The sequence below is a fragment of the Lupinus angustifolius genome, chromosome LG14 (assembly GCF_001865875.1).
Source record: "Lupinus angustifolius cultivar Tanjil chromosome LG14, LupAngTanjil_v1.0, whole genome shotgun sequence".
Taxonomy (NCBI): Eukaryota; Viridiplantae; Streptophyta; class Magnoliopsida; order Fabales; family Fabaceae; genus Lupinus; species Lupinus angustifolius.
The window spans coordinates 15,485,555-15,509,085 of record NC_032022.1 but is presented as its reverse complement, the minus strand read 5'-3'; the positions used below and the strand labels follow the sequence as shown (position 1 = coordinate 15,509,085).

The 23,531-nt window shown below is 30.9% G+C and overlaps 4 protein-coding genes across 4 annotated transcripts; 2 read left to right on the top strand and 2 right to left on the bottom strand.

The window, feature by feature from the left end:
- LOC109327171 (probable isoaspartyl peptidase/L-asparaginase 2) lies at positions 2,119-4,595 on the top strand. The gene is made up of 5 exons (XM_019560238.1): positions 2,119-2,462; positions 2,555-2,788; positions 3,462-3,548; positions 3,766-4,267; positions 4,428-4,595. The coding sequence occupies exons 1-4, from the start codon at positions 2,301-2,303 to the stop codon at positions 4,261-4,263; spliced, it is 981 nt and encodes a 326-aa protein (XP_019415783.1). The 5' UTR covers positions 2,119-2,300; the 3' UTR covers positions 4,264-4,267; positions 4,428-4,595.
- LOC109326227 (probable carbohydrate esterase At4g34215) lies at positions 6,599-8,572 on the bottom strand. The gene is made up of 2 exons (XM_019558925.1): positions 7,862-8,572; positions 6,599-7,115 (listed from the first exon to the last, which is right to left on the bottom strand). The coding sequence occupies exons 1-2, from the start codon at positions 8,465-8,467 to the stop codon at positions 6,783-6,785; spliced, it is 939 nt and encodes a 312-aa protein (XP_019414470.1). The 5' UTR covers positions 8,468-8,572; the 3' UTR covers positions 6,599-6,782.
- Positions 13,273-14,486, bottom strand: LOC109327160 (F-box protein GID2). The gene has a single exon (XM_019560224.1). The coding sequence runs from the start codon at positions 14,146-14,148 to the stop codon at positions 13,624-13,626; it is 525 nt and encodes a 174-aa protein (XP_019415769.1). The 5' UTR covers positions 14,149-14,486; the 3' UTR covers positions 13,273-13,623.
- Positions 22,165-22,563, top strand: LOC109326552. Its single transcript, XM_019559244.1, has one exon. The coding sequence runs from the start codon at positions 22,241-22,243 to the stop codon at positions 22,553-22,555; it is 315 nt and encodes a 104-aa protein (XP_019414789.1). The 5' UTR covers positions 22,165-22,240; the 3' UTR covers positions 22,556-22,563.

Sequence of the window (23,531 nt, the reverse complement as noted above, 5' to 3'; positions counted from 1 at the left end):
ACTATGTTATCAAAATTCAAAATAATATTAATTACTCTTTTATTCTTCTCATTGTGGAGAGAGAAACTTACATTAAAATAGAGAGAACAAATTAAGAAGTGCATAATGACAATTGTTTTATTAAATATTACTTAAAATGAGTTATAATTTATTTGAGTCCTTATATTTATATTTGGATTAAATAAACAAATTAAGCTATATTAGTGGAGTTTGCGTTTACAGATTATTTGGTTGTAATTTTTAGTTCACAAAATATGAAATCACTTTTTTTCTACCCTTTTATTATCAACTTTCTGTTGAGAGATCGAACTTTGAAGTTAGTGCGGGGGCACATTCACAGCAAATTTCCCTAACTCTTGGGAATGTATTTTTATTTCTACCAATCAAATACATTCTGAATTTCTGATCCTTGTCAGGAAGATACCAAGTTCTCTTTTTTAGCGACCAGAAAGAATCTCAACCATTAAATTATTTATTTATATATATATATATAATATTAACACTGAATTAAGTTTTGATTAAAAAATTAGTAAAAAGATAAGGTGAAATGAACTATGAATTGAAAAAGAAAGAGAATCTCCACCCTGTCAAGGAGGAAGCATGGTTGGCAAAACTCCCATTCATATCGTATGTTACCAACATAGTGGTGCCCACTAAAATCAATATGAAAAATGGCATTCTTATTTCTTAATGAAGTATAAAACATTGCTATTTTCAAATGTCAACTTTCATTTTTGACAAAAAATCTTAAACATTGCCTATGGTTAGCAAAATCTTAATTAAAAATATAAATTTTAACCATTTTTTACTTAATACTTTTTTTGGATTGTCTTAATAACATTAATTTCCTCCTTTACAAATCAGTTTATTTCTTCCATAATTTTTACTCTTCCTCTAGTACCTTTTTACTTCAACTCAACCCTAAGAAGAACGTTTTACACAGATTTGGATTATTCTGAATACATGAAGCAACTAGGCAAGAAGGAAACACGGATCAATAGAAGAGTTGAAGAAAAAGGTAAAACAGAAAGAGTAATAAAAATTATGAAAAAAGAAACAATTAGTACTGATTTATTCAAATGTAAATAATTAATACAATTTGAGTATTAAATAATTCTTTATTGATACATGATGAAATTAATGAGGCATTTAATGTCTTAGTGTTGAGGACAAGGAAATCCTATTTTTCTATAGAGTAGATATCCAAGAAATTGTCTCATAAAAGAAATTCCTAAGGACTGGTGATTATTTATAGGAACCATATTGTCTTCCAAACAAAATTTTCAACGACTATTGTGTGACTTTATTTTTTTTCAATAAGCAAAAATTAACAACCCAAAAATTTTCATACATGCATTTGCATATTTAGTATTTTTTGTACTTTTATTCATAATAAACATTGGATAAAGTTACCCTTACTTTTCTATTTTAAACTAATATTAATAGGTTCTGTGATGGTTAAGGTGAATGAGTTTAAGAAATGAAGTGAATGACGATGTGAGTTTGAATCTTATCCATAACAAATTTAAAAAACAATGAAATAAATGAAATTGATGGTTCAAATCTCGCCAACAATAAATATTAATAATTACCGATGAGAAAATAAAAAGTAAAACAAATATTCTTATATTTATTTTCACACATATTTTTATAAACAATATCCAAATATTAACTAAACAACATACTTATGAAAAACCAAATCTTACAATTTTCTTTTATGAGAGAGTGCATGTAATTTATCATTTATAGAACCGTTTTTAATGAATTAGTAATGATTCTTCTCCTTCTTTTCACTATCAAATATTTTTTTTTACATTTCCGGAGTAAGAAATTAATTCCTTTCGAAATTCATAGCTATCACTCCCAATAAATATCACTCATGAGAATTGAATTTTCAACTTTCAAAATCCAGTAAGATCTTAAACTACTAAATCAACACATTATTGCTTAATTGATCTCACATATGTGGAGAGAAAAGACACCTGGAATTTTGCTTTTTGACTTATTCAAATTGAAGTGAATGAGCCAAGAGGGGCAAGGTGGAGATTGTGTATTTCCCCCATTCATTGGTGATAAAGAAGCTGCTGAGTTGTGTTCAAAGCAGTGACAACAAAACCCAATTCAGAAATCCAACCCAAACCCAAAACTTAACTCCACCACATAATCCCTTCAAATCCGGAATTGCCTATAAAAGCATAAAAAACCAACCTTTAGGATCACTGCAAAACACCCACATAGAAGGAAATACCTGAGCGAAGAGAAAGAGAGAGAGAGAAAAAGAAAAGAGTGAGAGAGAAAAAATGGTGGGTTGGGCTATCGCTGTGCATGGTGGTGCTGGTGTGGACCCTAATCTTCCACCACAACGCCAAGAAGAAGCGAAACAACTCCTCACACGTGTTCTCAATCTCGGAATCTCTGCTCTTCGTTCCAATGCTTCTGCCATTGACGTCGTTGAACTAGTCGTATGTCTAAAAAACCTTCATTATTTTTCATAACAAATCTTGTCATGTGTCTTAATTTCGTATAATGAGAATAATATGATTATATTTTGCAGGTGAGGGAACTGGAAACTGATCCGTTATTTAATTCTGGGCGTGGATCTGCATTGACAGAGAAGGGGACGGTGGAGATGGAGGCTAGTATAATGGATGGTACAAAGAGACGATGCGGCGCCGTTTCGGGACTTACTAGTGTCAAAAATCCAATCTCACTCGCTCGTCTTGTAATGGAAAAATCTCCTCATTCCTACCTTGCCTTCGCCGGCGCTGAAGACTTCGCCAGAAAACAGGTTCCTATTCATACAACTTTCCTTCCTTATTCGTATAGGATTTGTTAACTCACGTTTTTAATTGTTTGCTTACTCTAAATCAAATTATATTATAGCTCAAATGTATAAACATGAAAAAAAAGGTTATAATCAAGTGTGAAGATCCTTCTCTCTATGTGGTCATTAATATAATTGCTTTTTTTTTAAATTTTATTTATTATTTTAGTTCAATCCTTTCAGAGTTAAAATCGAAATAATATAATCTTCACATATATTTATTTACTCCATCTCAAAATATGTTGTATCTCATATCTCATATTCACTGCAAATTGGGTCAATAGTCAAATTATGTTTTAATAACATGCACAAAATAGACATTTCTCTTTCACTTTTCTTACACCTGCATAGACGTGACAAACATAAACTTTGCTTAATTTTCCACCTCCCATTAACTTATTTAGCCTTTTTTTAAATATTAAAACGAAAAAATCTTTAAAAAGCATCCACAGGACATTGTTTTTGTGGACACTTGGATTGGTTTTTTATCTCACACGTGTGTGTATATATATATATAAAAGATATATGTGCTTTTGAGATATTAAAGATATTAATATTTATTAAATTCCTCAACTAGTATCTGCTTAACATTCACATAAGTTCTGTATTAATTCCTATCATTCTACGTTTTTTGTAGGGTGTGGAGTTGGTGGAGAATGACTATTTCATCACTCCCGAAAATGTAGGGATGCTGAAATTGGCAAAGGAAGCAAATACAATTCTGGTAAGCAAATATAGTACAATTGATTCACTAAAAAACAACTTGCATCGGGGATGAGATTACATGTCTCCAACAATATCTCATTCTCTGTCTCAATAATAATAAAATGTAGTATTTTAGTTGGCCTGAGACATAGAGAGGGACACCATTTGCGACATGTGATATCTATGACATGAATTGTATTTCCATGATGACTAACAAAACAACTTGGATGATGCAGTTCGATTACAGGGTTCCAACATCTGGATACGACACGTGCGGTGCAGCAGTTGAGAGTCCCATAGTAATGAACGGACTCCCAATCAGCGTTTACGCGCCGGAGACGGTGGGGTGCGTGGTGGTTGACCGGGAGGGTCGGTGTGCAGCTGCAACATCAACAGGAGGACTCATGAACAAAAAGACCGGTCGAATCGGTGATTCACCACTCATAGGTGCTGGAACGTACGCATGTGAGGTTTGTGGTGTGTCGTGTACCGGTGAAGGGGAAGCAATCATACGCGGGACGCTGGCGCGTGAGGTGGCGGCTGTGATGGAGTACAAAGGGTTGGGTCTGCAAGAAGCTGTGGACTTTGTTATCAATGATAGGCTCGATGAAGGGTTCGCTGGGCTCATAGCAGTGTCAAATAGTGGTGAAGTGGCTTATGGGTTTAATTGTAATGGCATGTTCAGGGGTTGTGCTAGTGAGGATGGGTTCATGGAGGTTGGAATATGGGAATAGAACTTTTGTTTATGAATGAGACTCCTCTCCATCTCCGGCACGGAGAGTCAAGTAATACCAAAAAACAAAGAAAATGTAATTTGCTATTACATTTTTATCTTTATGATTATTATGATAAAATGAGGAAAAGCTGTAATTCTCTCTCCATCAATAGAGAGGAGTCGACCATTGTTTGTTGGGTAACTTGGTTCATGGCTGGTTGTTTTGTTGCAACGCCATTTTATATTTATTCATGTTTTAGTTTCATAGTTAGAGAAATAGCAGCTAGTTAGATGTTTCTTCTAACTAAACTGTTGTGGAAATAAAATGCTCGTGATCTTTTTTCTCTACCACACTCTTAATTTTCTATTATTTCTACTCCACTAACTCTAGATCTTTGCGGATTTGTTTCTAAAGCAGCCATTGAAAATTTCCAAGGAAATAGGACTCGTGAAATGAATGAAAGTATGATATATCACATTCACCAACATTTTCTTGAAGGTTTTGTTTAAACAATTGTTACAATGATTAGGTATTAATGAAAACAATATCTAATCAACCTGTATACAATACTTTCGATATTGTTAATAGGACATTTTTAATAATTTCATGTGAATTTAGTAATTTGGTAAACATAATTATTGTCATTATATTTACCAAGAAATGAATGTAAATTTGGAGATTTTTTCTTTATTGTTGTGTCTCATTAATTCTTTTACTCAATTAAATTTTCTCCTTTCACTAATTATAAATACATTTATAAATAAATATAATTGATATACTCAAACTCAGTAATGGTTGTATCATATTTTAATATCAACCAGTGTTAGTCAAGTGACATGGCTGATACACACTGGCATACCCAAAAGCTAGGAAGTGCGGGTCATTCTCTTCCATGTACTTATTATCCTTCATTGTTGTGCAAATACATTTGATTTAATTTTGATATCCACCCTATTCACATTCACATGTCCTATAATTTTTCTGTCTCATTGTTCCGGACCAATCAAATATCACAATATAATATTAAAATATTAATTTTTGTTTTTATAATTTTTCTTTTTAAATAAATGGAGCTCTGTGATTGACTTGATACATCAATTAAAACATGAATGAAAATATGTAATCCCCATCCATTGGCATGAAACTGGAGGATCCTATCATATACCCTACATCTTGTTTACATAGTTTGACAATTATAATTGCAAATAAACATAATATGATACTTTTTTTATTTCTTTGGTTTTAGCAAGAACTAGGAAGCAGCTGGGTCATATCGCATTAACTCCATTTGTTATAACTATAGTTAATTGTAAATAAATTAAATCCAACATGAATTTTTTATGTTCTTTTATGTGTGCTCTTTTTGTGTTAATTAGTCACCAACCCCAACCGATTAGTCCGAATGACCTCTTTTTCATGTAGTTGTGGAATCTTATTTAATTTGCTTATTGCGCGCCGTATGCAGCCCCAGGGTTTATGGAATTTAAAACCCCACTTGGAATTTTAAGTAGGCCAAAAACCATGTTTTTGTTTTATTAACCCACTAGCGTGTCGGTCCCAACCAGCATTTTTATTTTTTAGTATTTAATATTTAATTTGTATGTATTTCGTTAGAGAGAATTATATTACTTTTTCTATACATGATATTATAATTTTTTGATAAAAATATAAAAATATAAAAATGAAATATGATATTATTAAAAAATGCATTGATAGTTTGATATATTTGGTAGATGTAACTTCCTCTAACCTTCATTTATATTTTTTTATTGTATGAAAAAATATTGTAATAATTATTAATTATAAGGGCAAAATAGGTAAGTGCAAATTATGTCATATAATTAGTTATAATATGTTTTGACTTTATATATAGTATAGATGATCCACTTTTTTAAACTATAGGTGTGCGAATATGCATGCTTTCCTCTAATTAAGAAAGGAATTAAATCATCAACAAGACTAAGACATACATTTTTTTATCAGCAAAAATGAATATTATTAAAAGATCAACCACGATTACAAGAGTGTTACAAGGTTTGATACAAATTTGTAAAAAAAAAAAAGTAAGACTTAATAAACTTGTCATGTTTTCTATTGGTCTAAAGCTTTGACTTCAACTTTGTCGCTTCTGCAATCTTATGAATGATTTTATTAAATGAAACCATGGAGGCCTTATAGAGTATTGGAGCTCTAGGCATTCTTTATACTTACAAGGTTATGTCAGTTTATGTATATTTTCTCCATGTTAAATGTTCTTCAAAAAATTTGTTGGAATGATAATTGATAAACAATGCAGTACAAATATATGGTTCAGATAGTTATTTTGATTATATCTATCAGTGTAGAGAATGATTGGTAGCAAAACCATGAATTCCATTAACAACAACTCTTTACCTTAAAATGTACTTGTACTTTATATATGGTTCAGAATTTCAGATAGTTTATACACTGCTTGAATTTTCTATTAGACTTGTAACGTATAATACCATGATTTTGTTTATGCATGGGGGCGAACATGGAAATGAAAAAGAGGGAAACTATAAGAAAATTAGGGAGATTATTATGAGAAATCTTATAAACAATGAAAAAATGTAATTATGAGAGGCACAATTATAAGGTCTTGTGCGAGCTTCATTGCGATTAGTTGTTGGACTAACAAGTTGTTGTGGAATTGAAGATGGTACGAACTGAAGGAATGAATCAGCCATCATCTGACCCAGATTAACCTGGGCCTGGGTCGTAAGGTGAAGCCCATCGGGCTCAAGGGGCAAGCCCAATGCGTCAACAGTTCTCAGGTTTAGGAGGTCGATAGATTGTTGAGCCTGTCGTACTATGTCTTTGTAAGGGCCCTGTCCAGAAGCCAATGCTACCTACGAAATTTAAAGATTAAAAAATAAATATACACCATTTTTTAAGATAAATGCTTAAAATCTATGCAAGGATATTTATATACAATCGGTGCATTATCAACAACTGAAGGATAATTAAATATAAATTATAGATGATCTAATAATAATATAAAAAATTCTTACACTATTAATGTATGTATTTCTATAAAAATATTTGATATCTAATTTTAAAGCTGCAAATATTTTGTAACATGAGTTTCTAATTAACTTTTGTATTACCAATGTTTATCCCATGTGTTGTATAGAGCTTTTATATATTTTGCAGTTACCCTAAATATGCCATGATGTAGGTTCCCATACAGCATACTATTATTTAAAGTTGGTATGAAAAGATACCTAAAAGGGAATGAAATATCTCCTGGTATAAAGAAATAAATTATCTTCTCATACTAGTAAAATCGTGACATATGTGGATACATTATTCTCTACCTAAAATGTGCAGATTCTTCCATTCCACTTGCTTCCTAATAAATCAAATGTCAACTACCACTTTTAATTATTTGTCCGGACATACATGGACAGACACTGATTCGCTCCTAAATAAATCAGTTGATGTTTCAATTGTTTTGCAATACCAACTACTTTTTCTTAAACTTATGTATTAACTATGAAGAGCTAACAAATGGTGAAAGTGAAACACAACCGAACCTAATAGTAACAAATAACTAATAAACAAATTAGTGATAAAAATAAGAAAGAAAAAATACCTGGATTATAGGAAGCAAAGGAGATTGTAGATCATTCCTAACATCAATGAAAAACTTGTGTATTCTTGTTTGGTAAGATTGAGCATCATTCAGATTCACTGTATCAGATTCACCTTGATACCAGAGAAACCCTCTAATGCTACCACCATCATTCAAAGATGCCTTAACCCTTTTCATCATGTGTTTGTAAAGCACTTTTCCCTTTTCCCACTGGCTTATATTGGTTCCACCAATAGCACAAGGGACCAAACCCACCACACCAAACCCTTCACGCTTGTTCAAGATGGAATTAGCAAATGACATTCCTGGTCCAACCCCATTAGTCTTTTTTGCATCAATGTCTTGGTGGAGAGGTTCTTGTGCTTCAACCCATTCCAGCTCTGCATTCAGCCGAAGAATTGATGGTTTTGGATTGCATTGTGGTGGAATAACACCGTCCCATGTGGTGATTCCGGTGGCTGTGTCTTCCACTACACCACCTCTTCCAGCCATGTTGCTTTGCCCTGCCAATATAAAAATGTTTCTATAAGCTTCTGGCTTCACTGCTAATGAGTGAATCAGAATCACCAACACTAACAAGGAACCCATTATTACAATGTGTTTCATTTGAGATTTGAGACACTTCTTTCCCAATCTTTACTTTATATATACGACATATCCAAGGCTCAAATAATGAGATGGGTGCTTCGTTGTTGTTAATAACAACATGTTATTTGTTGCTTTCAACAACAAAAAGATATTATATATATAAAACTTTTGCAAATTAGTTTTTTTTTAATAAACTTTTGCATCTTTTAGTCCATATAGTCTTTAGTTTTTCAATCATTTAGAATGATAAAATAATTAAATTGCCACTTGACGCGGATTAGGATTAACTATCCCGAATAGTATCTCATTTTATATCTCAAACTAATCAAAATATCTTTTTGTTTTTAAAATTTTCATTTTATTCATATGGCAAAATATGACAAGCTTGAAACATGAAATGAGACACAGTTATGGAGAGATGATTCTTCCCAACTTCACGCTCTTCTTTCTTTTGGATGGTCAAAATAAGACAAGGTAGCTTGTAATATACGTTTGAATATGCATGTCCAAAGATGGTCTTTCATAAAGCCCGACCAAATTTGCTGTAAATCTAAATTATAATATTCCATAGACATCGTTTACAAGGATTACTTTAAGTGTTGTTTATATCGTGTTATTACTTTAAGTGTTATTGTTTATATCGTGTTATTACTTTAAGTGTTGTTGTTTATATCGTGTTAAAAATATACATGATATTTTAACCGATGGTATTTTTCTAAAGAAAAGTTTGTTACTTTTATAACATAATATGAATTTGAATGAAAGGTTGAATGGGTGTTGGGTCATTCTCATGAAACTAATAATCCTCTGACACCTTAGCATTGTCATATGGAGACTCAACTTCATTTTAACAATGTGAACTACCTATTATTTCTAACATAAATCAAATACTATTTTTTCGTTAGATTAATATTTTTAAATTTGGTTTTTTATTTTGAAATATTATTTTTGTTTTCGATTACCATTCATGTAAGCAGTAAAAGACCCAATATTTAAATTACGAAATTCTGGTTAAGAATCTTCACTTTTTAGGGGTGGATTCTAATCACTTCAAAATTATTGACCTAATATTCAAATATGTCTTACCATAACATAATGTCGTCACAAATATGAAAGAAATTAATTTCTTATTCAAAATGGTGAATGTTGGGTTTATTAAGTGTGAAGTCTCACATTGAATATGCGGGAGGAGCGAAAGAGTTTATAAGAAGGAAAGATCCATGAAACTAATGCTTTAAGGTTTTGGTTCGAGACGTAGTGTCAACTGTGAAGATATACACTTGGTAATGCCAAAAAAAGATAAGATAATGCCCGATATTGGGTCAACTGATAAAAATGAGGGTCAGTAATATATGCCTCCCTTACATGTTACTCTCTCTGTACCCCAAACGCGTAGGGTTCCCATGACTATGAATAACACAGTCCCATTTCACAGCATTTTGATCAAAAACTGCAGTTACATAACAGAAAAGGCTTGTTTGGTGCAGCAGCACTAAGTTATGTACAATGCAAATCAAATGTTGTCCCCTAGCCTAGTCACCTTGTTTGTTGCTGTTATCTAAATCTTCAGGAACATGATAGGTAGAAAGGAAAAGTGCACTCTGAATTCTTTGCAAGAATCTCCAACATAATGCAACTTGCTACTTGGTATTGATGTCTACCAAACAGAAAAACAAATCTATAACTAGGAAAAAGGTTCATTTTAAGTGCAAATGATTGTGGGGCTATAATTTCAACATTAATAGTAGTAAAAAATAGTAGTAATAATAACATTGAGGGGAAGAAAGTACGGACAACAAGGTACTGTTTAAACTGCTTAATGTACCAGAGTATGATGATTAAAAATAGTCCAACATGCACTTTGATTCCCATAACAGAAAAAATGTTTCAACATGATGCTTAAAAATGGAGGGTGCCTGAACATTAACTTACATGCCACATTTCTTCAATCTCTGTGAGGAAGTTTAACTAGCTGCAGGAAAAAAAACAAATCCCAAATTTGAAATGGCAAACATTTCTATTCTTTCTTTGACCATCAATTTTTACAATGATAAGAAGTTTCTAACTGCTATAACAAGCCATATCAAGTCATCAACTCACTCATGAAGAAAATAAGGCACTAACTGATCTATATAAACTTCTTTTCATGGTGACTACTATGAGTATATTTTGTATAGAAGAGGCATCGTCCGATCCATGTAGTTGACCCCACCTAATGAGACTAAGGTTTGATGATTGCGTGATAAATTTGCAGTCATCAACTAATTGCTTCTTTAGTGTGGGTGACATCTGAATGTAGATAAGCTTGTTAGGATTTACTTCAAATTTTACCTAGCATTAAGTATATAAATAAAAAGGCAAGAATTCAATGACCATGTCACTTGTAATCTTACAAATAAAAAAGTATAAAAATATACAAAGTTTGTCCTCAAACATGTCCCCTAACACAAACAGAGACAAGGCACATTGACTCATCTGCATATAATACAGCACACCAGAAATAGACAAATAATCCTAAATGGCAAATAGACAAAATCAACCTCTATACTCTATCGATGTGAACAAGATATACTCCAAATCAATTCCTCCACTATGCAACTAATTTGGCTTTTGCACACTCATCTTTATCATCTATACTAGGGCATAAAAGACAAAAATGATAATGTTGAATCATAGCATACAAGGGAAGTGAAAATTGCTCAGAATTTATCTCCTGCATTCAGTAATAAATGGATAACGTTGAGAAAATGAGATGACGTGAAATAATGGAGACATGTAGTGTCAAAAATTGATGACAAATGAAATGTAATAATAATTTATTAAAGAAAAGGTAAAAAAGTGGTTCCGAGATAATGAAGAAAAAAGCACCAGTGGTTATGGTTGTACTCCACTTGCCTAACCTTTAAAACAAAACAGGGATTTGTGTGAGTGGAATTATTAAATTGTAATGAAAGAATAAAAATGGAAAGGTAAAAATAAATAAAACCTTGGCTTCATAATATATGCACGTTTATTCTCTGTAACCCCAACACTAGTACCACCAATTTTGTTCGGACTAACCATTTTTTTTGTAACATAAATTCAACAATTAAAGTTTATGTCACAATCACATACCAATATTTCTTTCCCTTTATCTTTAACTAGACTTAGGAGGATAAAATTATAATATTATCGTATTTTTTAAGGAAATAAAAAAAAACTAATTATTTTTATTAGTATATGTAGTTCGGCCACAAGTGACTGATAATAATGTTTTTTGGGAATAATTTTCATGTCTTTTTAATTTTTATGCTACCATTCTTAATTATGAAAATTGCATAGAGGGAAGAATAATCACTTTGGCTAGTACGGCCTTATGTACTAGACATTGAATGAATTTTAGTGGATCTTGATGATGAATCTTAAGATATTAAGTTCAGAACAAGCAAAGTTTGTTGATTTTGGTAATGAAATCAAATTATTGGTTTTTGCTTATTGGTTAATTGCTAGTAAGGATATTGAATTAAGTGTAATGCACACATATCCTATGAATAAATGAGTGATGGGGTTTGTTTATAACATTGATTCATGTAACATTTCAATAGTTGATTTATAAACCATTATTATTGCCTTCAGAATGCTTAGGATAAGATATTCCATCGAGCACATACTGTCCAAGACATTGAATGCTACAATATCTTTTGGCTTGAGAGAAGGGAACCAAACAACTAGTTTGTCAATTTTGCACAATCAAAGAAAATTGGCGTCTGCTATTTGGATTTTCCTTAACGGTTATTTTAGACATGAAATGAAATTATCCTTAGTGAAGAGAATTGAAGAAAAATATCATATTTACTCGTACAAATCTTCATACTCACTTATTAGAGGTATTTACAAGTCATATATGTAACTTTCTGATTGATGTAAGAAAAATTGTAGGAAAGTTTTATACTAGAATATATGACTACTAAAAAAACACTTCATTAGCTAATTTTGCTGTGGTAATTGGTTTATATCATGGCAAATGTTTAAGACATGGAATAAAACAACCATTTAAAAAGAACTAAAACCACAGCTTTATATAAGAAAAACCACTTTAATAAGTGGGATTAATCAAAAAATACCAATTTAAGGTTAATTTAGTAATATAAGTTCTTATTAATCCTCAATTTAAGAAGATACATTGTTTCTAAAACAATGAGAAGTGAGTTTGGTACAAACTTCTCAATATGTTGGGTAATTGACATGAGCAAAACCAACTTTCAACAAAAAAAAATTGGATTTTGATATAAAGATGCAATTTTTTTATCAAGGGTATCCCTTCCCTTTTAAATATCACTCTCAGAAATTGAACCATCAACCTTAAAAGTCCAATGAAGTCTTTTATCACTACATCATGGTGTAGTTTGTTGAAACATAAAGTTGCAATTTGATAAATAAGTAAAGGACCATAAGAAATATGCAATTGTTAATCTATAATAGAATAAAAGAATCCCAAATACGCCTATTGAGACAAAAGAATGGCTTGGTGGGACTCATAGAAAACCAAATTTATCTTGGTGTCGTTTACCGATTTGGCGGATGCAAGTGCCAGAAAGCATGAGCAGTACCAGACATTTATTACACCTAAGACATTTGCATCTGTCTTTTGAGTCTATTCAGAAGGAAAACACACCCAATCACCGCCAATCCCACACTTCAATTCGCACCATACCAATTTCTTATTTTGGCACACAAACCATATCCATTTCTTTTCTCAGATCCAAACACAAATCTATTTTGCTAACCCCCTAAAATAAGCAAAATTAAATCTCAATACAAAGATATCATTAAAACTCAATCCTAATATATATATTTATCACGATTACATACAATACATTCCTTCAACAATTTTTTTGCATCAAGCTAATCGACAAGCTTAGCATATAATTGCCAAAGTAAAAAACCAGATCTGGTAACTGAAATACAAAAAGTCCACAAAATTATAATAAAAAACCCAAAGCTTAGAAACACAAACAAATGCGATTTTTTTGTTTCAGACAGGTATCTTCTGTCCGAGATACAAGTATATGAAACTAACTTTTTTTAGACTCGAGTCTGAGACCTTAGCGCTTCGTTTTCTTCCTTTTACTTTATCGAAAAAACTCTTACAAACAGACCTAGAAGTGGATATGGAATAAGACAAGAAACGGAAATCAAGGGGCTCTGTTGTTGATATTCATCTTCTCATAGTAGCGAATAGAGAGAAGAGAAAGGGAAAGATGAACCTCATCTTTTCCCAAACGAGGTAAGGGTTTAGGACGAACAACTTGAGGTGAAGGACTTGAAGGCCAATAAGAAGAAGATGAAGAAGAAGAAGATGATGAAGATGGTTTTTGGGGTTTGGAAATAGGCCAAAGATAAAGCGCGTGTAGACGACGGAATCCACCAAGTGCAAGGACTACAGATCGTAACTGTTGTTCGGCGCAGCCAGTGTTTGGCCACTGTTTTGTGCAGATCAACTCCCAAAGCCTTTCATCATTCGCAGTTTTCTGCCACTGCTTGTTCACACACCCCGCCATACCTAGAGTCCTTGCATCCACATGCTTTAACACCTCGAAGAGAAGATTCTCATCGAAATACCCAACCCCATAACCACTCTTTTCTTCTCCTTCTTCTTCTTCCACTTTTACCCTTTTCATCTTCCGATCCTCAACCTCGTCAGAGAGAGCACGCTTCATCGATATTGCCCCAATTGAAATTATAAGACAGAAATGAACACCCTTTTGCCGTTTCTTCCTCCTGGAACAAAAAAGTTAGAGACTTGATGCGAAGAGGAAAATGGGTTGTTGTTGTTGTTGTGGAGGAGGTGAATGAAGGGTTAATAAATAGAGTGAGTGAAGATCAGAAAGGAAAGTAAAGGCCAAAATGGTTAACGGTGTCTGTATGTGATTGTGTGAGAGAAGAAATTCGATTAAATTGCGGTGGTTTTTATTTATTTAATCGGGTTATTATAATGAAAATGCTAAGGTTTTGGGGAAAAGGAAAGATAATGGGGCAGGTGAAGTAAAGGTTAAGGTTACCTGTTTTTTGATTGTTTTCGAACACGACAAATAGAGAAATGAATGCGCTTCGATTCAATTATGAGATTGACGATTTTGTCCTCATCCCTCTGGCTTTGTCTTCCACTTTCTTATTCCTTTTTTTTTCTCCCTTCATTCTTTATTTCTTACTGTGAATGTGAATGGTGAATAAGGCTATGAGAATGAGATGAATCTCTTGACTCGTTTCTATGCTTATTAGTTGTTAATTTATTATAATTTTCCACCGTCACAATGTGGTGTTTGTCTTTTACTTCACGTATTGCCAAATGTTATTACAGTAAAACACTTTGGTTGAATACTCAGACCACACGACAAGAATAAAGTTATAAACCACTCGTGATTAACGTTTCCTTACTTGTCTTGGTATAGCATATCTTTACCTTGCATATATTTGTGTATTTAAAATAAGATCAACTTTATTTGTGCTACTACAACATAAAAAGTATGACACAGGTAGAAATTTTCACTACAAAATACTTCTTTCATTTCATATTTTTAACTGGAGTTATTTGTTTCTATTCAAGTTAAGTTACACAAGTTATATTCAATCTTACACATTTATTTCTTAAATTCAGTGATTAAATGAGTGAAACTTCAAAGTTATTTATGATTTCTCTTTTTTCTCTCATCATTTATTTTACTCAGTCATTTGGTTTGCTAGCTTTAAGAAAATAAATGAGTGAAATTAAGTGTAACTTCACTTAAGTGTAAACGAATCTTTTCATCATGTTTTAATTAAAAGGGAATAAATAAGAGATACGAATGATAATATAATTAGAAAAAAAATTATAGTTGAGTCTAGATCAAATGTCTAAAAAAACAAATATTGTAAATTTATGTATTGTTTGTTTAAAGATTTATATTTGTTGTTGTTACTTAAAAAAATTAACAATGATTAAACATAAATAATGAATTATACAATAAAAGTGTATATAAAACTCATAAATTATCAATACACACATTTTTTTCTCACAAAATAAATGAAGGATGCAAGAAGCATTATAAAAAGTTCTCCCTTTTATTTTCTCTATGCGTTTAGATTTGATTATTACGTAACATTTTTTTATTAAAATCCGGAAGAAATTGGAATTAAATTCTTTAGATTTAGTGGAGTTACATCTTTTTTACACATGTATATTTATTTCCCGTCATTTATATCATACGTTACATTATGTACTCAAGCGAAGTAAGTGTACATTCAATTAAATGTAATTAAATTGAACTGAAAAGAATTCTGATTTTGGTACCACTTCTCCACCCACCTAGATCAGGTTGTGTACTTATATTATGCAAGATATGGTGAATTACTTATACACACACGAATTCAAGACAATTTTTTAAACTTATTATACTAATAAAAATATGTCTAATAAAATTTATAAAATTAAATTCATAATTATATCTCCAATTGTAAAATGTCACCCTAATAAACATATAAGTTCCTAGTTAGAAAACAATTATCATATATAGAATACAAGGCCACACTTTAGACACTAATATAATTCAATTGGTTTGTTACATTTTCAAAACAAATTAAATAAATATCACTTAAATTTGTCAAACCATATTTTGACCAATTTAACTCGAAAAGAATCGTACATAAGCTTATGTGACTTAATTAAGACTAGAGAGGAGTTTTATTCACAGTTTAAATATTTCAACATACTAGTTTGATCTAATTTTAACAACATTGGTTCAATTACAAGTATAACATGGATAATTGTCTCCCATAAAGGATACATAGATCAGAAAAAAAAATATCACTAAATAATTAAGTTTATGTGAAATGCAAAGATTAGGGTAGGTTCAATTAGTACGTTTAAACTATTTTTTTATTAATTAAGTTTACAAAATAATTATTAAGCAGATGCAATTTAATTTTTTTTAGCCAACAAGATTTGCTTCACCGTGGGTTGTACCTGTCATTTCTTCCCAGGACGTGCTTCAAAGCATAAGTGTCAAAGTCTTATATATTTATGTATATAAAATGAGTTAAATGAAAATCATTTACGTTTAAACACGCACAGATTCATTCTCTTAATGTTTTTGGCCACCCTTCAAAAAATTGTTTCTGGTAAAAGTAGGATATTATAATTAGAAAAACAATGTATACACTAACAATATGTATATTACATTATCACTACATCATTCATATATAATCATACTAATTAAACCCATATGAATCGTTGCATACTAATTGAACCATCGATTTAAATGAATGATAATTAATTGTGTATAAATTTTTGTCGGATCTATGGCCATTTTGAGTATTTTGGGCTTCCTTATTCAGCAAATAGTATAAAAAATGATGAATTAGGTAGAGTATTTGGAAATAGTGATTGATTATCTAAGTCAACCCTCGCCCTTTTGTCAAAGACTTCACAGTATAATTTAAGAAACGTTTGTAAGAAATAAATTGAATCGATGAACTAGTCTATGTTACTTGCATAAGAAAATAAAATATAAAGGGAAAAACGGAAAATTGACTGGTTAGAAACAACTCCACATATTACTTAAAGGTTTTGACGTTTTCAAAGGGCTTGCTAGAAAAGTTGTATGAAATATTTGAGAATCGATTTTGAAAACGACTTATTTGGCATTTCCTGCCATGCACTGTTATTCAATTCTAGTGGATCTTTATTCTTTTCCCTCGTGTAAATCTCTCCACGTATTCTATACTCCATAATGTTTTTTTCTTAAAAAACTTTGCCTTCCACAATATGTAATATGTCATATTATAAAAGAAAGTTATATATTTATAGAGAGAGAGAAAAAAAGCAAAAGGATGGATTGCATCAAATTTCACGGACGGTACAAATTATACTCATTAGATATGGCAAAACGGGGCATTGCCTATAGGGCGCGCCTGCATGATCCACATTTTTTTGCAAGCATGATATATAAATTTTGTCTATTTTGTCCGCCAAGTTTGTGGGTATTTTCGTTGGGCATGTGGGTGGCCCATAAACATAATTTAAGAAAAAAATAAGAAAATTTCAAATAAGTTATAATGTAATGTAATTTTTAATCCTAAAAAATTTGTAATCTAATGTGATTGGTTAAACTTCATATAAAGTATAAAAAAAATTGTTCATTTTTCATCTTCAACTACTTTATTTAATTTCATTTCATTTATTATATGAATTTTTTATTTTTTAATTATTCAACAATGTTCGTGAGCCGCCTGCAAGCCTGTTAGCCCGCTTTAAAACGGACAAAACATTATATTTTGTCCGTTAACCAATGCGGACACACCCGCGCCCGCTAAAATTTTTGCGGGCACGGGCTAACCGGCCGGACGGCCCGCTATGCTATCTCTAATCCTGATTAGTGTAGGGATTTGCGTATGATGTATTATAATATAATTTTTAAGAGAAAAAATATACACATTGACAATATAAAAATTTCATATATTGTCAGTTCACAATTCATCAATTATTTTTAATCGTCAGTGATTCTCCAAAAAACAATACAAATAAACGGTAGATGATACAGTGATTATATATAATATTTACATTGACAATATACAAATATTACACTCATAAAAATTTGGTTTATATTAAATGTGAATGATAAATAATACACTATCAATGTATAAAACTCATACTGTGCATACATTTTTTTTCTTCTCTTTTTATGGTAATTCATTAACTAGATATAATGATTTCTATCATTTATCATATTTAATGGTTTAGATTGTTGCACGTTAAACAAAATGTACAATACAGAAAGTCAACCCATAAAAATTGACATAATATTTAGTTTGGATTGACTGATTATTTTAAAAGTCACGTATAAATTTGCATCACTGGGTTTCATCATAAAATACTTTATCTCTATAATTTATTAAAATTAAATCCGCAATGCATTTGTATTGGGAAAAAAAGTAGTAACCTAAATGTAATAAAAGAATAACATTAAAACTTTATATATTCAATATATAGTTATAAAGAACTCTAGAGTGTGAATCAAAATATACGGACTTTATCTCCGGAATACAAGTGTCTTTCATATTAGAAAGGTTAAGAGGAAAAGAGGGTTGTAGATTCCAAGATTATGATATGCTACATCACACAAATTTCAATATAATTTGGGATTGTTATAATTATTAAAAAAACACACCCTAAGTCAAAGCTCCACTTTTGTAATTGAGTTGTTGTGATTACGAGTTAAATGTCCAATTAATTAATGATCACTTATCTTAAATTGTGTCTTATTTATTGTCTTGAGACAATGAAAAATGAGAATATTATTTTTTATTTTTAAAATTTTTCTTTTATTCATTTGGAAATATATAATTAATTTAGGACATAGAATGTAACATTGTTTGGGATAAATGATCCTTATCCCAACAATTAACCTTAATCTAAAATAAAGAAAATGAACTAAACTTTTACAAATCAAATTCTCTTAAGATGAAGAAAATTAACTAAAGTTTTACAAATCAAATTGTCGGCATCATAGGCAAAGGGTAGATTCCATAAACCAAGTAGTATATCATATTCCTCGCCTTTTAAAAGTAAAGTTTTGTTACGAAAACCATCACAAAGTCTCCACTCTGTATCAATATGTCAAACGACTTCATGTTAAAATATTATAATTCATTAAAATTTTAGTTAAATTTATTGTGCTTGTGAGATCACCAAATCTGATACATGAAACGTGGAACAGACAATGTGATTCCACTTTGTTAACAGCGCAAGTGTTACATAAAATGCAACAATCTTCGGTTGCTTATCTGCCAACTTTGACAAAACTGCTAAATTATCCACGTGAAAGGTCACCAAAATTAAATACTAAGGGATAATAACATCCTCATATACTTAATATGTGTCACTCTATCTTTCATTATTTTATTAGTAAAATATATTAGGTTATTCAATTTTTAAATCAAGTAATTCTACTTTTTTATTATATAAATGATATATAGAATAACACAACAGATATTTTATTAGGGTACCCTTGAAAGACTTTTATTACAAAATTACTGACAAACAATCCCCTAATCATGCAAATGTCTCCTGTAACGAAAACGTGATAAAAAATAAAAGTGAAAAAGATTGCAGTTCCTGGTCAGCATTATGTGCTTAACAAGAATAATATAAGATGAAAAACAAAACAAAATAATAATGATTTAATATATATCACACTGTCAGCGAATCATTCACTATTCATTTGTTAACCAACATTAACTCTCAAATAAAAGTAATACAAATCAAATAATAAAGTATCTTCATTTGATCTTCATATATGTAACATTAAGAAGTAGTATTATGACCCTTTCCCCCTCGACTTGGACCAGAGTATGTTTGAGCCATCATGAAGCGATTGAAGGTAGATGAACCAAGTGAATAATGTTGCGGTAGAGGCCTCAACCCTTCAACGTGGCAAGATGAAAAGCAAAATAAGACAAGCATCAATATGATAATGACTAAGAACCCATGTTGCAAACTGGGTGAGTTGACACTGAGATGTTTCATATCTAGATTTGGCTCTAATTAAAGATAAGCATCAAGATAGTACTACTTTGTTGTTAGTTGTAATTCCTTGTGGCTTGCGAGGATTCATGTGTTATGTGTGTGTATATTTATAGAGAAGAGTCAGAAGACTAAAGATGAAGGGTAGGATTATGTACCATTATGCATCATACGTTTGAGCTTAAAATAGATAGTAAATAGGTCTACTTATTCCCTTTGACTATTAAAAAAATATACTTATCTCGTATTGAATGAAGGTTGTGAAGACTTACACAACAATTCTTTGAATACTCTAAGATGAATTTGAAACTTGACGAGAATGATCTTAACACATGAGACACATGGGGTTGAAATAAATATATTTTAAAACACATTAGGGGCAAAGATTTGATTTTTTTTTGAAGCATGTAATGTAGCATAATAGAATTATGATGCTTGTTATATTTTATAAATGATGTCATGTCTAAAATGAATAATATTTGTTTATAGATAATGTCATGTATGAAGGGTAAAATATGTACAAATGTATAACTCATAATTTTCGTATTTTTTTGGGATGACATAAAATTAGTCAACTTTTGTAACTCAGACTAAAGCTACTTTTATTAGTCATTGTTGATTGGAATGATTCAACAATAACTTCCCCTTCATTTTCACATTAGGAGGAAGGTGATAAAAAACATTTTGAGTTTGTTTAAAGATGTATTTTCTTTTAAGATCATCTATACAATTTGCCCCATTTTTTTATTGAGGGAAATGCCTAAACCTAAATACATTGTGCTAAATAATGTAGGTTGATTAAGAATTTCTTTCAAAGAGATAAAAATGTTCTTATTTGATGTTTTTCAACAACAGAAATTATCTCATTATGCTTATTCTGAAAATTTATCAAGAACATTATATATTATCTTGTCAATTGTCAAAGCATAACATAAATAATATGTTCGACAAAGCAATTCGAAGACCGTTTCAAATTGTGCAACAAATATTGAAGATAAAAAACATAGTCTTATTCAAATTGTGCGGCACCGGAAAGATAGACATTTAGATTTTATACCCAATTCGTTATTCTTGAATGAGCTACCACCACAAAGACATTAAATTTTGTTTCTCTTGGAAGGTAAAAGCAAGAACTTAGGTCTAAGCAAAATCTAACATGTGTATATATAAGTAGAAAGATATTAGATAAAACACCAAAGGTAAAAATGAAATAAATGTCAAAATGTATGGGAAGCTACGTACCCAAATAATCCAAACTCAAATTTAAACTAAAAATATAATTTAAAACAAATTTGAGTAGACTCATTTCCACATGTGATTCCATGGGCCACTTAACCTAGATCAAGATTTGATATCTTATCATGTACTAATCCTATCAAAAAGTGTCAACTAGTTAATAATTTTTTTTATAAAAACAAAAATTAATTTTTTTTATTTGTTGTAATGTAATTGACTTGGGACATAAAAACAAAATATTTAGAAACATGTGATCCTTATTCATGGCCACTCACCTATGCTGCTATGCACCGTCTTTTGTTGAACTCAAAAGAGATGACAGTTCAACCAAACGTGTACCCTTTACATAATCGACAGATAGACACTAAATTTTAGGGTAGCCTTTTTTAGTGGCTGTTAACTTTTATGACATGGCAAAAGGAACATAACTACTACATAGGCATTTAATAATGAATACATAGAGAGTGTGACACATGCAACGCGTAACAGACTGCAAAATTCAAGCTTCAAGTCAAAAAAGACCGTGTGAAACAAATGGGTTCGACGTGAAACATGCACACCCTTGAAGTCGTATACTTTCACTAACCATCTTTTTGCGTTCATTCTTTGGTGTAGCATGTTATCAACTCGTGTTGGAGTAGTATTATAAAGTCAAAGAATAATTTCAAAGCAAGGAATGATCGATATCTCTAGGCAAGTGAGAACCCAAGCAGCACAATAACATTCAAAAGAAAGACACCAAATAATAATAATAGTATAATAACTATAAAAGAAACAATATAGGATGGTTAAGGTGTTAAACTCAATTCAGCAGAAAAAACCTAGCTTGCTTCTCAGTTTTGAGGACCCACTTGGAAAAACCACCATCCTCAGCAGAAAGTTTCTGTATATAAACTAAGTAGTTGCTCCTTAATTAGCTCAAAACGATTACAAACGCTTGAAATATATTATACAAATATATACTGAGAGTAAGAGGCCTCAAAAAAGGAACTATAGTTAAAGGCATAGAAATAAAAATGGCATTGAAGAAGGGTCTTTGGATTGTGGTTATTGTAATGTTTGTGGTGTCATCTCAGCTCTCTTTTGTGCATAGCCGAGTTCTTCGATCTGAGGCGTTAAAGGCAGAGGTAACTGAAGATTGTGAAGATTTTATCACTTTCAAATCTTCGTCTCCGGAAATCAACTCGCAAACTAACTCTACGGGATCGAATTCGTCTCGTGGAATGGTGTCATTTGTTGTTGATTCTAACAACTCAAGCACTCGTCCTTCAAAACGCAGCTTGTCATTTGTACTAGCTTCCGGACCAAGCAAAAGAGGCCGTGGACATTAGCAACTTTAAATTCACCCCCTTTTTGTTAATTTTGAACTTGTGAAAGGTTAAGGTTTTCTTTATTAATCAGATTTTCGTTAGATTAAAATTTTCATTGAAACACAAATAAGGTGTTTATTGTCCATGAGTGGCGTCCTATGAAAATATTAAATGCATTTCCCAAATTCTTTGAAAATTGTAACATAATATTGTTGACTTGTATCAATGAATGATAATGTATTGACTATATAAAATTCTTTAAATGACATATATATTAGATTTTCTAAAAAAAATATATATCTCAATCATATTATTATAACATATGAAGCATGTATACTGATATGTGTGTCATGTACGATACGTATCTGATACGTTGACATGTATTTTTTTTTTCAAAATACAGGATACGATACGTTCAGAGATACACATATAAAATAATAAAAACACAAAATATGATAAAATTATACGTGTAAATCAAAATATCCAAAGTAAAAAATATGGAAATTTAAAATCACTACCCTCCATAACAAATCTATCTTATTCTATTTTAATGAAAACAAATCTATCCTAAAATCATTGCCCTCCATAACAATATATTTTATCATATTTTAATAAAAACGAATCTATGTTATCATGTTTTATTGAAAACGAATATATTTTATCATGTTTTATTGTAAACGAATTTACCTTATTATGTTTTATTAGAAACGAATCTATATATCTTATACTTACTCAAAACGAATATATATATCTTATATTTTATTGAAAACAAATCGAATACGTGTTTTAATATTTTTTTTAAATTTTTGGATACTCTATGGATACGTATTTTTCGCGAATCCGAGCATATTCATGTCAGATACATATCGGACACCGACACGTGAGAGTGTTTGACGAATCCGTGATTCATAGATATAACTATAATATTTGTGTTAGTGCAATATTTTTTAGATTGAACATATCATGTATTATTTATAGAAATTACTTTTATTTAATA

Bases quoted from the DNA above. Each gene is read 5' to 3' on its own strand.
- LOC109327171 (XM_019560238.1), top strand. From the start codon at position 2,301: ATGGTGGGTTGGGCTATCGCTGTGCATGGTGGTGCTGGTGTGGACCCT. The intron at 2,463-2,554 runs GTATGTCTAAAA...TATATTTTGCAG, and splicing joins TTGACGTCGTTGAACTAGTC to GTGAGGGAACTGGAAACTGA. The intron at 2,789-3,461 runs GTTCCTATTCAT...CGTTTTTTGTAG, and splicing joins AAGACTTCGCCAGAAAACAG to GGTGTGGAGTTGGTGGAGAA.
- LOC109326227 (XM_019558925.1), bottom strand. From the start codon at position 8,467: ATGAAACACATTGTAATAATGGGTTCCTTGTTAGTGTTGGTGATTCTG. The intron at 7,116-7,861 runs GTATTTTTTCTT...TAAATTTCGTAG, and splicing joins CTTTGCTTCCTATAATCCAG to GTAGCATTGGCTTCTGGACA.
- LOC109327160 (XM_019560224.1), bottom strand. From the start codon at position 14,148: ATGAAGCGTGCTCTCTCTGACGAGGTTGAGGATCGGAAGATGAAAAGG.
- LOC109326552 (XM_019559244.1), top strand. From the start codon at position 22,241: ATGGCATTGAAGAAGGGTCTTTGGATTGTGGTTATTGTAATGTTTGTG.